This window comes from Bos indicus x Bos taurus, chromosome 7 (genome assembly GCF_003369695.1).
Source record: "Bos indicus x Bos taurus breed Angus x Brahman F1 hybrid chromosome 7, Bos_hybrid_MaternalHap_v2.0, whole genome shotgun sequence".
Taxonomy (NCBI): domain Eukaryota; kingdom Metazoa; phylum Chordata; class Mammalia; order Artiodactyla; family Bovidae; genus Bos; species Bos indicus x Bos taurus.
In genome coordinates, this window is record NC_040082.1 from 69333611 (window position 1) to 69350995 (window position 17385).

Below are 17385 nucleotides of genomic sequence, written 5' to 3' on the forward strand. Positions count from 1 at the left end.
ATTATATTAATTACTGTATGTTTTTTTACTCCCTAAATTTCACTGAACTATCCACACAGATGAAAATTACCAACCCAACTGGCTATATCAATAACAGGTGTCTGGTTGTTTGCTACTGTGTTTCTTTTGCATAATATCAAGAGTGTTGTGACTATGTGGTATCAGTATTTGGAATCTGACTCAGAAAGCAGCCTGTTCAACACTGAACTTCTTTCTGTACTTTCTGGATGGTCTTAGATTGTCAAATTCAAAAAAAAAGTAAAGTAAAAGTAATCTTACACATTGTTTATTTAAAAACAGAAACCTTAAAGATTTCTCTTTTAGAGAAATTTGGTAACATGTTAAGACTAGATCAAAACATTTGCAAAAATTTAGATCTAGTTATAGTAGTTCTAGTTCCCTTACTCTATATCTGTATATGTTAGTTAACTCTTTGAGAGTCAAATTCATATTTTAAAATCAAAGAAAGTTATCCTTTGAAAGCTGTTATAATGATCAAAACATGACATATGTAAAATACTCAACACATTTTGTGTAGGTGTGTAGATTACTTATTCACTTAGGATTGAAATCTTAATTTTATCTTTAGTACTTAGAAATCAGAACTATCCAAGACCATGGAATGACTTTTTAAATATGTCCTGAATTTTTTATAGATAAATAGGCAGATCTATACAGATACATACTTTTTATTCTTTTAATTAAATTGTACTTAAATTTTTCAAAAAGTTTACATTTTTCTTAAAATACTGCAAGTGTAGAGTACTTCTTCAGACGTACTTATAAAACTGTCTTAAGAAATTTTGCACTAAACTTGTGATAGTAACAACATTCTGTGGTAAAGACATAGAATTAAATGTAGTCAAAACTTTATACATAAAATATATCATTGATATTTCTAAGAAAGAAAATGAAAGTGATACATTGTAAAATAAATGTGGACCTAAAGATATTTGTAAACTCTACCCAAGGAAATGAATTGGGATGGACAGAATGGAGATATGGAACAATAGGACCACTGGAACTGACTTTGTTCTCCTGGGGCTATTTCACTGCATCTTGATCCCCAAGCTACTTTTTACTTTCATCTTTCTAGTTTTTCTTGTGGCCCTTATTGTCAATATTATGATGGTGATACTCATTTGGTTGAATTCTCATCTCCATACTCCTATGTACTTTCTTCTCAGTCAACTTTCCTTGATGGACCTCTTGTATATCTCTACTTTTGTTCCCAAGATAGCCATTGACTTTTTGTCTGGACGAAACAACATTTCCTATACTAACTGTGGAATCCAGCTCTTCCTCTTCATGACTCTGGTGGGAGCAGAGTGCCTTCTCCTGGCAGTCATGGCTTATGATCGCTATGTGGCCATATGCCATCCCCTTCACTACTCAATTCTCATGTGCCCTACAGTTTGCATTTTCATGGTGGCTGGCACTTGGCTGGGTGCACTTATCAATGCCTTCGTCCATGTTGTCTATGTTCTGAATCTTCCTTTTTGTGGCTCCAGAGAAATCCATCATTTCTTTTGTGAGATCCCAGCTCTCCTGAAACTTGTTTGTGCTGACACTTCTCTTTATGAAAATGGTCTTTTTATCAGTGGTGTTATATTTCTCCTCTTTCCAATATCTGCCATCGTGGCCTCATATGGGCAGATTTTCTCCACTGTTTTAAGATTAGAATTAAACATGGGGATGAGGAAGGCTTTGTCAACTTGTTCTTCCCATATGATTGTGGTGATTCTCTTCTATGGAACTGCCATCATCAAATATTTTCTCCCCAAAGCCTATCACACTGCTGAGCAGGACAAAGTGGTCTCTGTCTTCTATACCATCCTCACTCCCATGCTCAATCCCCTCATCTACAGCCTGAGAAACAAAGAGATGTCTGGAGCCCTCAGGAAAGTATTGAGAAGAAAAATAACCAAGTTGATATCTATTGAGAACAGGAGAAGAAAGAACTGACCTTAGTTACAGAAGGATTTTACAGTAACAGAGATGAGAAATATATAATCAACAAATGGCACTTTTATGTAGACATCTCATGGCCAAACCACTTCAACCTTATCTTTAGTGGACTGCTAATGAAACATAGCGTGCCTTCCTTCTATGCTTCATAAGATCCTCACCAATTTATTAACAAAAATGCAATGTCAGCAATTTGCCAATCAGCAATCAATATAAAAAATAACTTTTTAAAAAAAAATTAGACAAGCGAAAAAAATGTGAATACTAAGTAATATTGATTCTCTACCACATTTTAAAGTAATTTTCCCTAAACCATTGAGTTGTAACAATATTTAAGTCAATATTTATAATACATTGGTCAGAACTTTCTTTTTTCAATTCTTTTTTCAATTCAACTCAATTCAATTCAACTTTATTTTTTCAATTCAATTAACATATTTAATTTTGAGCATATGATTCAAGTGTGGCTCACAAACACAAGATTTTCTTCTTATTCTCACCATTTTATACAGGAACGGGTGTGTTTTGTTTTACTAATTGCTATAACCACAATAGTTTAGCTTTGGTGTTATTTAACTAATTACCTATAGTAATTTGTCTTAACTAATGATACCAGTATACTTAACTATTTTTTAAATTTGTCATAGCATTTCTTTTCAATTCATAGATTTATTTCTATTAAGGGTTCCACTTTGTGTAAAATATTTTTTTCTTGATAAATTTTCACAGGTGAAAATAATGAATCCAAGGGAATAATTATTTTTTAATGTTTCTGTTCTTATCAAATTGATGAGTTATGTACATTTATAACATAACAAATAAATGCATGTATGTATATGTATAGTTTAAACAATCCAAATCATAAATTTAGTATATATGATTTTATACTTTTCATTTTATTGAGTTAGTAAATGATAGAGACCTTATTATAATTGAAAGATATATTTATTCATTTAGTTTTACTTGATTTGGAAAATTTCCTTGTGTGTGTGTTATGTAAACATTTTTATTTTGGACTTTTTCATACTATACTTACCCATTTATTATTTCTAATCTTTAAATATTTTTACATATTTGACTTATTTACATATTTGAATATATGACCTTTAACAATTTATTAAAAAATAGCCCATCCATTATTTCTCTTAAGTTCTATGCTGTGTCCATAAATTATATATTTGAATTTATAAAGTTTTCATTGAGTAATTTTATTATTAAGAAATATTATTACTCCACATAATTTATTTTGTACTTTCACTTATCTTTTCACTGGTTATTGCCTTTTAAATGTAAATTGGAAATACACCAGCTAGATTAAAACTATTTAACCCTTGTGTCTATATAAGACCTGCAGCTGTATAGTCCTGCAGTCCTAAAAAGCCACACACTAAAAAAGAGAACTAGACAACTATGTCATACCATACATAAAAATCAACCAAAAATGGATTAAAGAATTGAATATGACCTAATTTTTAATTTCTTTAACCAAATATATGTTGGAAAAAATAGTATATGTATTCTGTCTAGTTTTTTTTACTTAACATTTTGCTTGTCAGATTGTTCCCAAAGTTTTAATTTTAATTTATTTTGACCTTTATAAACTTCTATAGCATCAATATGCATAAATTATTTAACATTCAAATGTATTAGACATTGGGGCATTTTCTGTTATTCACTGTTATAAACAACTACATTATCAATACTTGTATACATATATCAGTAAAAATAAACACAATTTTAAAATGTCTGTGAGTATATTTGCTAGGGAGAAGGTATGCACATTTTAAAATTAATAATGTGCATTAAATTACTAGGGTCACCATAAAAAATCAAAACAAACTTTGATGGATTAAAACATTAGAAATTTACTTTCTCACAACTCTGTAGTCCAAACATTCTATTTCAAGTTTTTGACTGGTCTAGGCTACCTGTGAATGCTCAAGTGTCAATCTTTTTTAGACTCTTTCACTTCTGATTGTTTCTCACATTCCTTGGCTTGTGTAGCATAACTCTGATCTGTCTTTTTCTTCACTTGGTCTTCTTTCCTTTGTATATTTTAATGTGCTCTTTTCTCTTATAAAAACACTCATTTGATTTTGAACTCACCCTAAATCCACGATGATTTCATCTTGAGATCCCAAACTAAGTACAAATGCCAAGCTCTATTTCCAAAGGTCACATACACATGTTCGAAAAGAACATGAATTTTGGGGGGCCATCTTTCAACCCACTACAATAGATAATGCCACAGTGTTTTCTAAATAATTTTAGTAGTTCAACTCATTCAAGCATGAATTCCTTTAATTTCACAACCTTAAAAAATGCATGATTTTCAAAATAATATATTTATGTGCATATGATGAGTGTATCTGTATGGTCTTGTTGCTATTTATTTTGCCTATTTTTGATTACCAGAAAAGTTGTGTGATTCCTCACATATTTACTGTCCATTTTTACCTCATTCTTTCAGAAGTTGCATTTAAACAGTTTGTCTTTTAAAAAAAAAAATAATGAATTAGGCATTTTATTGTTAATTTTAGTAGTTCTTTATAAAATATGGACAAAATTCATTTCCAATTACTCATGCTAACTATATTATCCTTCCTTGATATGGGTTCTCACACTCTGAATGCTGATATTTATTAAAAATTAACATTATTGTGGTAATAGTTATCAGTTATTCCCTTCAAAATTAATGTTTGTATATGTTGCCAAATAAATTATTTCACATCCTTCAATCAAAAAGTTATTCTTCCATATCTCTTCCAAGACACTTATGTGCATGTTAAGCTATTTCAGTCATATCTGACTCTTTGTGACCCTATGGACTGTAGCCTGTCAGGCTCCTCTGTTCATGAGATCCTCCAGGTAAGAATTCTAAAGTGGATTTCCTTGCCTTCCCCCACCGGATCTTCCCAACCTAGGGACTGAACCCACACCTCTTATGTCTCCTGCATTGGCTGGTGGACTCTTTACTACTACTGCCACCTGGGGTAAGCCCCATGCTCTGTGTGTATATATATATATATATATATATATATATGTATGTATACAGACACACATATATAAATACATACCATATATGTATATGTATTTACATATATGTATATATGGTATGCATTTATATATGTGTGTGTGTATACATACACACACACATATATACACAATGGAATACTACTTAGCCATAAAAAATAATGGAATATCATTTGCAACAATATGGATGGATATAGAGATTATCATACTGAATGAAGTAATTCAGATAAAGACAAATATTATAGGATAACATTTGTATGTGGAATCCAAAAAAAATAAAAATAGATTTATGTAAAAGAAAAACAGACTTACAGACATTGAAAACAATCTTATGGTTACCAAAGATGGAAGAGGGACAAATTAGAGGTATGGGATTAACAGATACACATGACTATAAACAAAATAGTCATGTATAATTTTTATAAAAATTATATGCAGCATAAAAACTTCTATGCAGCATAAAATCTTTATTCAATAACTCATAATAACCTATAATGAAAAATTGGAAAAAATGTTTTTATTATTACACAATACTGTACTTCAATTAAAAAGAGGTCACTATTTCAAGAAGATATAACAATAGTAAATATATATTCACTCAACATGAAAGCACCTAAGTAACCTAAATATGTTAAGCAAATACCATCAGATCTAAAGATAAAAATAGACAAGTGTATAATAACAGTAATGTGTCTTCAATAATCTACTATCAACAATGGATATCTTATCCACAGAAAATCAGCAAGGGAATGTTGTAACTGGATACATTAGAGCAAATGGACTTAACAGACATATACAGAATAGTCCATCTAACAGAATCAGAATACACATTCTTCTCAAGTGCACACAGAATATTCTCCAGGATAAATCATATGAATGGACACAAAACAAATCTTAACAAATTTAAGAAGGCTGGATTCATACCAACTATCTTTTCTGACCACAGTGGTAGGAAACTTGAAATGAACAACAAAAGGAAAGCTGGAAAATTTACAAATGTGTAGAAACTAAATACACTGCTGATAAACAATGGGTCAAAAAAGAAATCAAAAGGGAATTTTAAAATTCTCAAATAAATAAAATGTAATCATAACATATCAGAACTTATGGAATTCAGCAAAAGCATCTCTGAAGAGATATTTTAGAGTAATAAATGCATAACATTAAGAAATTAGGGATATCTCAAATATACAATCTAACTTGTCACTTCTAAGAACTAGAAAAAGAAGAACACATTAAGCAAAATGATAGCAGAAGAATGGATATAACAATAAAAAGGAAAAAGTGAATTAGGGACTAGAAAAACAATAGAATGGATTAATGAAACTAAGAACTGGTTTAGAAAAGATAAACAAAATTGACAAACCTTAAGCTAAACTAAGAAAAAAAGGGAAACTATTCAGATAAATAAAATTAGATGCAAAAGAAAAATAAGACCTTACACTAGATATAAAAGAAATACAAACAATCATAAAAGACTACAATGAGCAACTATAAGTGAACAAATTAGATAACCTGGAAAATAGGGATAAATTCCCAGAAACACATCAGCTACAGAGACTGAATTGGAAAAAAGCAGAAAATCTCAACAGGTCAGTAATTAATATTGAGAATGAACTAGTAACCAAAAATCTCCCATCATAGAAAACCCCAAGAAACTCTTTTCTTCACTTGCCAATTCTGCTAAACATTATATTATAGCTAATGCTTCCCTCAAGCTCCGTCAGTAAATCATCTGCCTGCAATGCAGGAGACCCAGGTTTGATTCCTGGGTCGGGAAGATCCCCTGGAGAAGGAAATGGCAACCCACTCTAATATTCTTGCCTGGAGAATCACATGGACAGAGGAGCCTGGCGGGCTACAGTCCCTGGGGTTGGAAGGGGTTGGACTTGACTTAGTGACTAAACCACCACAATAATTAATGCCAATTCTTCTAAAACTCTTCTAAAAAACTGAAGGGGATGAAACACTTCCAAACTCTTATGAGACCAGAATAACACTTATGCCACAGTCATATAAGGAAACTACAAGAAAAACAGAAACCTATAAATGAATATCCCTAATAAATTTAGATGCAAAAAATTATCAACATGTATTTTAACAAAGGACTTCAAGAATAATAAAAGCCAATTATGACAAACCTACAGCCAACATAATACTCAGTAGTGAAAAGGTGAGAGCCTTCCTACTAAAAACTGGAGCAAGATAAGGATACCCATTCTCACCACTATTTTTAAACAGAGTTTTGGAACTCCTAGCCACAGCACCAGACAAGAAAAATAAATAAAAAGGAATCAAAATTGGAAAGGAACAAGTGAGGCTCTCAATCTTTACAGATGACATGATACTTAACAAAGAAAATCTTAAAGACACCATCAAAAAATTTAGTAAAATTGCAGGATACAAAGTTAATACACAGAAATCTGTCATATTTCTACATACTAATAATGAAATATCAGAAAGGTGATTGAACTATACACATTACTATACACATAACATAGACAACTAATAAGGACACACTGTATAGCACTGACCTACATGGGGAAAGAATCTAAAGAAAGGTGGATATATGTATATGTATAACTGATTCACTTTAATTTACAACAGAAATCAATACAACATTGTAAATCAACTCTACACCAATACAAATTTTAAGAAATAAAATCACATCATATAATAAAATATTTAAGAATAAACCTGACCAAGGAGATAAAAGATTTATAAACTGAAAACTATAAAACATTGATAAAGAAAGTTGAAGATGAATTCAAAAAATGGTGAAAAAGATATCAAGTACTTGGATTGAAAGAATTAATATTTATTAAATGTCCATGAAAACCAAATCTATCGATAAATTTAATGTAATCCCAGTCAAAATATCCCTGACATTTTTCACAAAGCTAGATCAAATAATTCAAAAATTTACATAGACTCATAAAAGATGCAGAGTTGCCAAGCAATTCAGAGAGAAATGAGCAAAGCAAGAGGCATAACCCTCCCAGATTTCATAAAACAGTCCAAAGTTACAGAAACTAAAATGAAATGGTGTTGGCACAAACATAGGCATGGGGCCAATGGAAATAGAGCCCAGAAGTAAATCCAGTTAGAACCAAACATGGAACAATGGACTGGTTCAAACAAGGGAAAGGAGTACTTCAAGACTGTATACTGTCACCTTGCATATTTAACTTATATTCAGAGTTCAGTTCAGTTCAGTCACTCAGTCGTGTCTGCCTCTTTGTGGCCCCATGAACCGCAGCACGCCAGGCCTCCCTGTCCATCATCAACTCCCAGAGTCCACCCAGGCCCATGCCCATTGAGTTGGTGTTGCCATCCAACTATCTCATCCTCTGGCGTCCCCTTCTCTTCCTGCCCTCAAACTTTTCCAGCATCAGGGCCTTTTCCAGTGAGTGAGCTCTTTGTATCAGGTGGCCAAAGTATTGGAGTTTCAGCTTCAACATAAGTCCTTCCAGTGAACACCCAGGACTGATCTCCTTTAGGATGGACTGGGTGGATCTCCTTGTAGTCCAAGGGACTCTCAAGAGTCTTCTTCAACACCACACTTCAAAAGCATCAATTATTCTGTGCTCAACTTTCTTTATAGGCCAACTCTCACATCCATACATGACTACTGGAAAAATCATAGCCTTGACTAGATGGACCTTTGTTGGCAAAGTAATGTCTCTGCTTTTTAATGTGTTGTCTAGGTTGGTCATAACTTTCCTTCCAAGGAGTAAGCGTCATTTAATTTCATGGCTGCAACCACCATCTGCAGTGATTTTGGAGACCGAAAATATAAAGTCAGCCACTGTTTCCACTGTTTCCCCATCTATTTGCCATGAAGTGATGGGACCAGATGTCATGATCTTAGTTTTCTGAATGTTGAGCTATTTAAGCTAACTTTTTCACTCCCCTCTTTCACTTTCATCAAGAGGCTCTTTAGTTCTTCTTCACTTTCTGCCATAAGGGTGGTGTCATCTGCATATCTGAGGTTATTGATATTTCTCCTGGCAATCTTGAGTCCAGCTTGTGCTTCCTCCAGCCCAGCATTTCTCATGATGTACTCTGCATAGAAGTTAAATAAGTAGGGTGACAATATACAGCCTTGATGTACTCCTTTTCCTATTTGGAACCAGTCTGTTGTTCCATGTCCAGTTCTAACTGTTGCTTCCTGACCTGCATACAGATTTCTCAGGAGGTCAGGTGGTCTGGTATTCCCATCTCTTTCAGAATTTTCCACAGTTTATTGTGATCCATGCATTCAAAGGCTTTGGCATAGTCAATAAAGCAGAAATAGATCTTTTTCTGGAACTCTCTTATTTTTCAATGATTCATTGGATGTTGTCAATTTGATCTCTGGTTCCTCTGCCTTTTCTAAAACCATTTTGAACATCTGGAAGTTCACAGGTCACGTATTGCTGAAGCCTGGCTTGGAGAATTTTGAGCATTACTTTAGTAGCACGTGAGATGAGTGCAATTGTGCAGTAGTTGGAGCATTCTTTGGCCTTGTCTTTCTTTGGGATTGGAATGAAAACGAAACTTTTCCAGTCCTGTGGCCACTGCTGAGTTTTCCAAATTTGCTGGCATATTGAGTGCAGCACTTTCACACCATCATCTTTTAGGATTTGAAATAGCTCAACTGGAATTCCATCACCTCCACTAGTTTTGTTCGTAGTGATGCTTTCTAAGACCCACTTGACTTCACATTCCAGGATGTCTGGGTCTAGGTGAGTGATCACACCATCGTGATTATCTGGGTCATGAAGATCTTTTTTGTGTAGTTCTTCTGTGTATTCTTGCCATGTCTTCTTAATATCTTTTGCTTCTGTTAGGCCCCTACCATTTCTGTCCTTTATTGAGCCCATCTTTGCAGGAAATATTCCCTTGGTATCTCTAATTTTCTTGAAGAGATCTCTAGTCTTTCCTATTCTATTGTTTTCCTCTATTTCTTTGCATTGATCACTGAGGAAGGCTTTCTTATTTCTCCTTGCTATTCTTTGGAATTCTGCATTCAAATGGGTATATCTTTCCTTTTCTCCTTACTTTTAGCTTCCCTTCTTTTCACAGTTGTTTGTAAGGACTCCCTAGACAGCCATTTTGCTTTTTTGCCATTTCTTTTTCTTGGGGATGGTCTTAATTCCTGTCTCCTGTACAATGTCACGAACCTTGGTCCATAGTTCATCAGGCACTCTGTCTATCAGATCTAGTCCCTTAAATCTATTTCTCACTTCCACTGTATTATCATAAGGGATTTGATTTAGGTCTAGTGAATGGTCTAGTGGTTTTCCCCACTTTCTTCAATTTCAGTCTGAATTTGGCAATAAGGAGTTCATGATCTGAGCCACAGTCAGCTCCTGGTCTTGTTTTGGCTGACTCTATAGAGCTTCTCCATGTTAGGCTGCAAAGAATATAACCAGTCTGATTTCAGTGTCGACCATCTGGTGATGTCCACGTGTAGAGTCTTCTCTTGTGTTGTTGGAAGTGGGTGTTTGCTATGACCAATGTGTTCTCTTGGCAGAACTCTATTAGCCTTTGCCCTGCTTCATTCTGTACTTCAAGGCCAAATTTTCCTGTTACTCCAGGTGTTTCTTGACTTCCTACTTTTGCATTCCAGTCCTCAATAATGAAAAGGACATCTTTTTGGGGTCACCTTGCTTATTTAACTTATATTCAGAGTACAGCATAAGAAATCCTGGATGAATCACAAGGTGGAATCAAGATTGTCAGGAGAAATATCAACAACCTCAGTTATAAAGATGATACCACCCTAATGGCAGAAAGTGAAGAGGAACTAAAGAACATCTTGATGAAAGTGAAAGAGGAGAGTGAAAAAGCTGGCTTAAAACCTAACATTTGAAATGCTAAGATCATGGCATTTGGTCCCATCACTTCAAATGATGGGGAAACAATGAAACAGTGAGAAACTTCATTTTCTTGCACTCCAAAATCACTGCAGATGGTGACTGCAGCCATGAAATTAAAAGATACTTACTCCTTGGATGAAAAGCTATGACAAACCTAGATAATGTATTAAAAAGCAGAGATATAACTTTGCTGATAAAGTCTGTATAGTCAAAGCTATCATTTTTCAATAGTCATGTACAAATGTATTATTTGGACCATAAAGAAAGCTGAGCACCAAAGAATAGATGCTTTCAAACTGTAGTGCCAGAGAAGACTCTTGAGAGTCTCCTGGATAGCAAGGAGATCAAACCAGTCAATCCTAAAAGAAATAAACCCTGAATATTCATTGGAAGGACTGATGCTGTAGCTGAAGCTCCAATACTTTGGCCACTTGATGTGATGAACTGATTCATTGGACAAGACTCTGATGCTGAGAAAGATAGAAGGGAGGAGGAGTAGGGGATGATAGAGGATGAGATGGTTGCTTTTACTCCAGTCACACACAGGTTCAAAGGAGGACCCTGGGAAACCACTCTAGTACTCTTGTCTGGAGAATCCCATAGTAAGAAGTGCCTGGGTGAGCTGCAGCCAATAGGGTTGCAAAGAGTTGGACATGACTGAAGTGACTTAACAGGCACATACCAGTCACTTCCTTTAAGCACTAACTGCTCAATTTACAAGCCAAGAAATTATTCTTGATTCTTATCTCTTTTCACTCCGTAAATTGCATCAGAAAACCCTTGGTTTGATCTTATAAAACACACCATTGATTTAAATTTTTCTCTTTTCACTGTTAATGCTTACTGTGAAACATCACCTAATGTTGCCTGATTTATTGCAGTAGATTCTTGATTCACCTTTGTTCCATAACATTCATTCTCTGCAGAGCAGATGAAGTGGATGTGTAACACTGTAAGTCAGATTGTTTACTTTCTAAACAGTTTTTCTGTGCTTACACTAAAATTCCTACTCTTTAACATTGCCTGTAAAATTTTAATGCTCTGGCCTTTTCTAAACTCTCTGATAGTAGTATATACGCTTATTGTCAATGATAGAATCCACATATAATGCTCATTATTCTGATTTGAATGCATGTGAAGCTTACTCTTACCTTAGGAAGTTTGAACTTGACATCCCTTCTCCTGGCATGATTGTTGCAGGTCTCCCTTTTCATGATCAAATGCAGCTGAAATATCTCACTAGATATTTCCAGGGAATATCTCATTTAAACGGCTAAATGGTTACTTTCCAACATATAATTCTGTATTTTTTCACAACATTAAATGAGTGCTTTTTATATTTTTATTGTCATTTATTATTACTGGCACACACAGTAGGGAAATTTTACAAACACAGGGACCTAGTCAATATTGATCAGAAATTTAATTCCAGCACCTAGAATATAGTGCTTGAAGCAGAAAAGTCATTCAATAATTGGCATTGAATTAATGAACAGATAAAAAGGAATTATAGCCACACTTTGCTTAAAGAGCTTTTATTTTTGTTGTAGGACAATGAAAGTAAGATGCAAATTCTTGTTCCTTTTTCCTAATAGCATATTATCAAGACTTCTAAAAAGTGGGTAATTAGATTCCATTACTCAGTGTGCTCTTAGTGATCAAATATTTCTGAAAATCTAGTAAAATAGATTTCATTTCTTCTTCCAAAGTTTTCCTTCCAGATTTATTATTAATAGAAATGTGGTTTTACTTACTGTTTCTACCTTTTTAGAACAGCGTGTATTTGGATTTCTTAGATATTTGTACATCAGCAGTGATTGAGAGCTGGAGAAGGAAATGACAACCCACTCCAGTATTCTTGCCTGGGAAATCCATGGACAGAAGAGCCTGGTGGACTACAGTCCACAGGGTCGCAAAAGGTCAGACATGACTTTGCCACTGAACAACAAAAGGGATCAATAGACCTTACATTGAGAAATATTGATTTTGAATTATTTGAATATCAGAATTGGTATACTTCATGATTTGGACAAAGAGTAGGAATGTGTCACAGAGTGTGAAGAATTTTGCCAAAACACTGACAGATGGTGGTAATGAAAAATAATAAACATCCAAAGTTTTTTAAGAATAAAACATTTAAAAGGGAATTCCTAACATTGTCTTTTATTATAATTTCTTCCTAAACTGAGATTTACCAAAGTCAATCTTCTCAATGCCCCCTTCACCTCTTTGTTTCTGAGGGTGTAGATCAGAGGATTCAGGAGCGGGGTGACAATGTTGTAGAAGAGGGTGAGGAACTTGCCTTGGTCCTTGGAGGAGCTGGCTCCTGGTTGCATGTACATGTAAATAATATTTCCATAGAAAAGTGAGACCACTGTGAGATGGGAGCCACAGGTGTTGAAGGCTTTGTGCCTCCCAGAGGATGACTGAATACTTAATACAGCCCTCACAATGTAGCCATAGGAGATCAGGATAAACACTAAGGGCGACAGCACAATACCTATTGCAAGAATAAAGGCAATGCCTTCAACGGCAGCTGTATTGACACAGGCCATCCGAATTAGGGCAGGCATCTCACACAGGAAGTGGTCTACCTTCTGGTACCCACAGCGGGGTAGCCACAGGGTCATTGGAGACATGATCAAAGAGTTGGCCACCCCACAGCCCCAAGGCAAGGGACACTAAACCCAAGCATAACTGGGGATTCATGATCACCATGTAGTGCAGGGGCTTGCAGACTGCAACAAACCGGTCATATGCCATGACTGCCAGGAGTAGACATTCCACACCACCCAGACCCAGGAATAGGAAGAGCTGGATGGCACAGCCTGTGTAGCTGATGGTCTTGTCATGTCCATTTAGGTTATACAGAAGCTGAGGGATGGAGCTGGTGGTGAAACTAAGGTCCAGGAGGGAGAGGTGGGTAAGGAAGAAGTACATGGGAGTGTGGAGGTAACGATCCAGCCGAGACACCAGGATGATGGTGGTGTTGCCCACAAGCGTCAGGAGATACGCGATCAAGATAACCACAAAGAGGATTCTCTCCAGATGAGGCCGATCAGAAAATCCCAAAAGGATGAAATTTCCCTGGGTGCTTTCATTGGTTACATCCATCTCTACTGCAACTCAGCAAAACTGGAAAAAAAAAAAAATAATGTACAGCCTCTAACTGTTCTGTATGCCTATCATGCTAATAAACTTTGAAACTTTTAGTGAAAATATGTGACCATAGCTTAAAAGTTTAAAAATAAACAGAGAAAAAGTACATAGAAATTTTATAATCTGGCTATAGGAAAACTACTTAAAGCAAAACACAAAACATGAATATCATTTAAGAAAATAAGTTTTAGTGAAAATTTAAAATAGAATAATTTTTAAAGAGAATAAAAGAATAGAGAAAACAAAATATGCTGAGGAAATTTTCCTATAAAAATTAAATATGAAAATCTTATAAATCTTTGAGAAAATAATTCTTTTTTTTTCTTTTTTTTTCTAATTTTATTTTATTTTAAACTTTACATAATTGTATTAGTTTTGCCAAATATCAAAATGAATCCGCCACAGGTATACATGTGTTCCCCATCCTGAACCCTCCTCCCTCCCCATACCATCCCTCTGGGCCGTCCCAGTGCACCAGCCCCAAGCATCCAGCATCGTGCATCGAACCTGGACTGGCAACTCGTTTCCTACATGATATTTACATGTTTCATTGCCATTCTCCCAAATCTTCCCACCCTCTCCCTCTCCCACAGAGTCCATAAGACTGTTCTATACATCAGTGTCTCTTTTGCTGTCTCGTACACTGGGTTATTGTTACCATCTTTCTAAATTCCATATATATGCGTTAGTATACTGTATTTATGTTTTTCCTTCTGGCTTACTTCACTCTGTATAATAGGCTCCAGTTTCATCCACCTCATTAGAACTGATTCAAATGTATTCTTTTTAATGGCTGAGTAATACTCCATTGTGTATATGTACCACAGCTTTCTTACCCATTCATCTGCTGATGGACATCTAGGTTGCTTCCATGTCCTGGCTATTATAAACAGTGCTGCGATGAACATTGGGGTACACGTGTCTCTTTCCCTTCTGGTTTCCTCAGTGTGTATGCCCAGCAGTGGGATTGCTAGATCATAAGGCAGTTCTATTTCAAGTTTTTTAAGGAATCTCCACACTGTTCTCCATAGTGGCTGTACTAGTTTGCATTCCCACATGAAAAGATGCTCAACATCACTCATTATCAGAGAAATGCAAATCAAAACCACTATGAGGTATCATTTCACACCAGTCAGAATGGCTGCGATCCAAAAGTCTACAAATAATAAATGCTGGAGAGGGTGTGGAGAAAAGGGAACCCTCTTACACTGTTGGTGGGAAAATAATTCTTAAAATTTAGAATTTGTATATTCTTCCTTTAGATTCTGAGGTAGCTGTACCATGATACACATAAAGAAAAAATTGCTCATTTGTACAATACCTTACCCTGGAGAGAAAGTTGGGGTGTCATTCTAAGATTAAATTTACTTCTTTTCCTTTTCTGTGAATACATTCCCTGAATGTTTCTGAAGCTGGTTGGAAGTGGTTGATAGCTATTGGCATTCATTAATCCTGATAAAGTTCAACTTCTCTGAAATTACTCCCCAAAATCTCAGACTTGATAGAACATTTTGGGGTCTCTTGTCTCTATGGTTTTTAAATACCTGGGCCAGATGTGATTTATCCACCTCTTAGATGCCACCACAGATGATGACTTCAGTTGTCCTCTATGATCAATAGAGCTTAGAAACAATGCATTACTTAGTCATATCCATAGCCCATACTTTACACAGGTTAATATAGCACCTTGTGAATGTAGCTCTTTTGAATTACTACCACTCTCTCCTCCAGATCCATGTATGAAAGATGTAGAAAATTACATCCAGGTTCATCCTACAATTCCAGTACCTGGATATTTGACTTGTATTCAGTAAAAGAAGGCTTCCTTTGTGGCTCAGCTGGTAAGGAATCCGCCTGCAATGTGGGAGACCTGGGTTCAATCCCTGGGTTGGGAAGATCCCCTGGAGAAGAGAACGACTACGCACTCCAGTATTCTGGCCTGGAGAATTCCATGGACTATCCATTTGGTCGCAAAGAGTCGAACACAACTGAGCGACTTTCACTTCACTTCACTCAGTAGGAGAACCACAATGATTCACATTTTAATTAGCTATTGTAATAGTTACTGAATTCCTAATGGATCTGGAGAAAAGATTATTTTTAAATCTGGATTTTTAATACTGGGAAAAGTTACAATTTCTTTACCTGGTTTATTACTGCCAGGAAAATTTTTCACTCTTTTGGCAAGATTCAGCCTTCCTCTGTGAAGGTTCTATCATTCTTTATTTGCAATATTTTTCTTATCTTTCTCTTCTGATAGTTTGTGTGTGTGTATATATATATATATATATATATATATATATATACATATACATACCCACATACTTATTTTCTTCTTAAGATACCCTCTGTTCATGTATATAGGCATTTATTTCACCAAACCTTGCATTATTCCTACCTTTTGATTATGATTATATTTTATGGACGTTTTAGGATTAATTTATTAGTCTCTTTCTTGCATTGCTGTTGAACACTTACATAAGAGATGTATAATAAATAATACCAAATTGATTCAACTTAGAACATAGTCACTTTATGCCCGTAAACTCTCTACCTAATTCTTTGGACTAAATTGTGTATCATACTTATCTTTATACATACAATATCAAAAAATGCCATATTTCATTGCCATTCTTAGAACACAATTAGCTCGGTGGCAGTGCAGAAGTGGGTTCCTAGTGCCTGCTGTCATATCAAATAAAAATTTCGATTGGACATTCATTCATATTCAATTTTAAATCTTTACCACCTCAACTTTTGGCTTTTCTATATACGCCTATCCTACTACAGCTGATTAAATCATCTTGTTTTGGGCTTAAATTGGATGATGGGGTGGTTTTCTATGTTATTATCTGTTTCTTGGTCTTTTTTTTTTTCCCCCATCTCGTTTCTTCTCTCTTGCCATGTCTTTCTATTTTCTCTCTATATCTCTACATATATATTTACTTAATTTAGTTCAGACTGTTTTTTTTTCCTTCAGGACATTTTTATTTGAATAACTTTCTGTAGTTCACAATCATCTTTACTTTTTGGGTCAAGGATATGAATATATTTTATCTATTTTATTTTGTATGCCCTTACATATAACTGCCTGTTATTTTATTCAAAATTTATTTTCTGTGGGATATCTATTAGAGAACTCTAATATAGTTTAAGCATTTGATTTTGTATAGTTTTGTGGTCCATTTAACTTCGAGTTTGCTAATATGTGGCATGTGAATGTGCCCTAGCATCATTTAACCTCTGAGCCACCAGGGATGCCCCTAAGAATAGAGCTGATTCTTCTTTAGCCCTTTGTATATCTACATTCTCTGGAAGACCAAAAAAAAAAAAAAAATACTAATTAGCAATTTAATGAACA

General features: G+C 34.9%; 2 protein-coding genes across 2 annotated transcripts; one reads left to right on the plus strand and one right to left on the minus strand.

The window, feature by feature from the left end:
• The first annotated feature begins 1128 nt into the window (after positions 1-1128).
• LOC113896297 (olfactory receptor 2T27-like) lies at positions 1129-1965 on the plus strand. Its single transcript, XM_027548533.1, has one exon. It carries the CDS (start codon positions 1129-1131, stop codon positions 1963-1965), a length of 837 nt encoding a protein of 278 aa, XP_027404334.1.
• An 11050-nt stretch (positions 1966-13015) lies between these two features.
• Positions 13016-13979, minus strand: LOC113896298 (olfactory receptor 2W3-like). The gene is given in 2 exon segments (XM_027548534.1): positions 13016-13525; positions 13527-13979. Coding segments are annotated over 2 exon segments (963 nt in total).
• Positions 13980-17385: the final 3406 nt, after the last annotated feature.

Excerpts from the sequence above, each read along its gene's own strand:
- LOC113896297 (XM_027548533.1), top strand. The coding sequence starts at position 1,129 with ATGGTGATACTCATTTGGTTGAATTCTCATCTCCATACTCCTATGTAC.